This window comes from Brachyhypopomus gauderio, unplaced genomic scaffold, assembly GCF_052324685.1.
Source record: "Brachyhypopomus gauderio isolate BG-103 unplaced genomic scaffold, BGAUD_0.2 sc75, whole genome shotgun sequence".
Lineage (NCBI taxonomy): Eukaryota > Metazoa > Chordata > Actinopteri > Gymnotiformes > Hypopomidae > Brachyhypopomus > Brachyhypopomus gauderio.
This window is the reverse complement of record NW_027506896.1, coordinates 20,001-22,500: the sequence shown is the minus strand read 5'-3', so window position 1 is coordinate 22,500 and position 2,500 is coordinate 20,001. Positions and strand designations below refer to the sequence as shown.

General features: G+C 44.3%; 1 protein-coding gene across 7 annotated transcripts in view; it reads left to right on the top strand.

Annotated features, from left to right (window-relative positions):
• The window catches only part of crocc2 (ciliary rootlet coiled-coil, rootletin family member 2), a 55,764-nt gene that overhangs the window by 36,704 nt on the left and 16,560 nt on the right, over positions 1-2,500 (top strand). For all 7 annotated transcript variants that reach the window (XM_076990467.1, XM_076990468.1, XM_076990469.1 and 4 more), the window contains one exon: positions 2,319-2,439. In XM_076990467.1, the coding sequence (XP_076846582.1) occupies positions 2,319-2,439 (121 nt within the window). The remainder of the gene's footprint in view (positions 1-2,318; positions 2,440-2,500) is intronic.

Here is a 2,500-nt window from a genome sequence, read left to right as displayed (position 1 = left end):
ACAGTAACCTACACCACTCCACCACTCCTCCTACTCCTTCTCTCTTGGTAATAAACTCTCTCTGCCTTCTACTCATACAGTCTCATCCTCTCCTGACATCTACACTGCTTTTCTCAATCACTTTCAAGAAAAAATTAGCTCCATTAACAAAGGCTTTCTCAACTCATCCCCTCCTGATCTCTCTCCCCTTCCTCTCAGTCCTAGTAGTGCTTCCTTCTCAAATTTTTCTCCTGTTTCCCCTGATGACATTGCTGTAGTTATTGCCAAGTCTGATTCTTCTTCATGTCAATTTGATCATGCTCCAACTCCACTTCTGAAGCGGTGTCTCCCTGCTATCACTATCCCCATTTCTCATCTCATTAATCTCTCACTCACTTCTGGTTATGTTCCCTGCTCTCTAAAAAGGCAGCTATTACCCCTGTTCTTAAGAAACCTGGCCTTGACTGTTTAGACCTACAAAACTACAGACCTATCTCCAATCTGCCTTTTCTATCTAAAGTTCTTGAGAGGGCTGTTGCCATACAGCTACAGGCTTTTCTCTCCACCAATAATCTTTTCGATACATTTCAGTCAGGTTTCTGCTCCCTTCACAGCACAGAGACAGCTCTCCTCAGCGCACTTAATAATCTGCTCCTTTCCTCTGACTCTACATCTGCCTGTACATCTGTCCTTCTGCTCCTTGATCTAACTGCCGCTTTTGACACTGTTAACCATAAAATACTCCTCTCACGTCTTTCCAGTATTGGTCTCTCTGGCACTGTGCTTTCCTGGTTTACATCTTATCTTACTGACAGGTCTCAGTATGTTAGTATTGGGAAGCACAAATCCATTTCTGCTCAGGATGTGCCACAAGGTTCTGTTCTTGGTCCCCTGTTATTTATTTTATACATATTTCCTCTTGGCAATATTATCCATTCCTTCAGTTGTAATTTTCACTTCTATGCTGATGACACTCAGATCTACCTTGATTTCAAATCAACAGAGTCCTTCGCTCCTTCCATATTGCTGTCCTGCATCCAGGAGATAACACACGGGCTAAGCTGCAATTTCCTTAAACTCAATGCGTCAAAAACAGAATTCATGGTTATCGGCACCAAGTCAGATGTATATTGGTAGGAGGGTCTTGAGGATGGAACTTCCAGGCAAGAGGAGGAGAGGTAGACCTATGAGAAGGTTTATGGATGCAGTGGTAGAGGATATGAGAGTGGCTGGTGTGTCAGTGGAGGACACTCAGGACAGGGCCAGTTGGAGGAGTTTGATCCGCTGTGGCGACCCCTAAACGGGAATAGCCGAAAGAAGAAGAAGAAGATGGTTATCGGCACCAAGTCAGCCATCTCTGCCTTTCCTGAATGTAGCCTACTTGTTGATGACACCTCAGTTAGCTAGTCGCTCACTGTGCACAATGTACTGTAGGTGTTCTGTTTGACTCCTGTCTCATGTTTGTACCACACATCAATTCTGTCTGTAAGTCTGCCTTTCTCCATCTCCGGAACATTGCTCGGCTTCGGACCATACTCTCGCCTACAGCTGCTGAAACCCTGGTCCATGCTTTCATCACTTCTAGATTGGATTATTGTAACTCACAGCTCTACGGTCTACCAGCGAAAACTCTTTGCCCTCTTCAGTACATTCAAAATTCTGCAGCCAGTGTCCTTATGTCAGCTAAAATATTTGAACATATCACTCTAATCCTCCATAAACTACAATGGCTCCCGGTTTCAGAACGCATCCGCTTCAAACTCCTCTTAATGACTTAAAGCCCTGCATGGCCTCGCACCTGTTTACCTCTCCAACCTGTTGCACCCTCACGTCTCATCGCGTCAGCTCAGGTCCTCTAACTCAGGTCTACTAACCATCCCAAGACACAGACTTTCCACTATGGGTGGCAGATCTTTCAGTGTTGCTGCCCCCACTCTCTGGAACTCTCTACCTTCCTCTGTTCGCTCTTCTGCCTCTCTTCCTATTCTCTCAATACTTCCACTCTCGATGATACTCCCTAACTCTCCTCTCTTATATATGACCATGTTAATGTAAAGCAACCTTGGGTTTGTGAAAGGCGCTATATAAAATTAATGTATTATTATTATATTATTATTATTACACCAGCCACTTTAATGCAAGCAGAAGATCTCAGCACACAAAACCCATCTCAGCACACAAAACCCCTCAGGACATATTAATAAGGATCAGTTTCTGTGTAGGTTCTGAACAAATATGCCTTAAATTTACAGTGAAACAATTACACTGGAGTTTATGTCTACAAAGATGTGCCCCTCTCTCTCTCTCTCTCTCTCTCTCTCTCTCTCTGTTGTCTGCAGAATGAGGCCCAGACACAGGTGTTGACTCTAAACAGGCAGCTGACTGAGTTACAGACCAGTGTGGAAGTGACCAATGCTTGGACACAGCAGCTAAAACACTCCATCAAACAGCTGGAGCAAGGTAGAACCTGAACCATACATCACCCAGAAACATCTCACAGAAACATCTCACAGTAGTGATT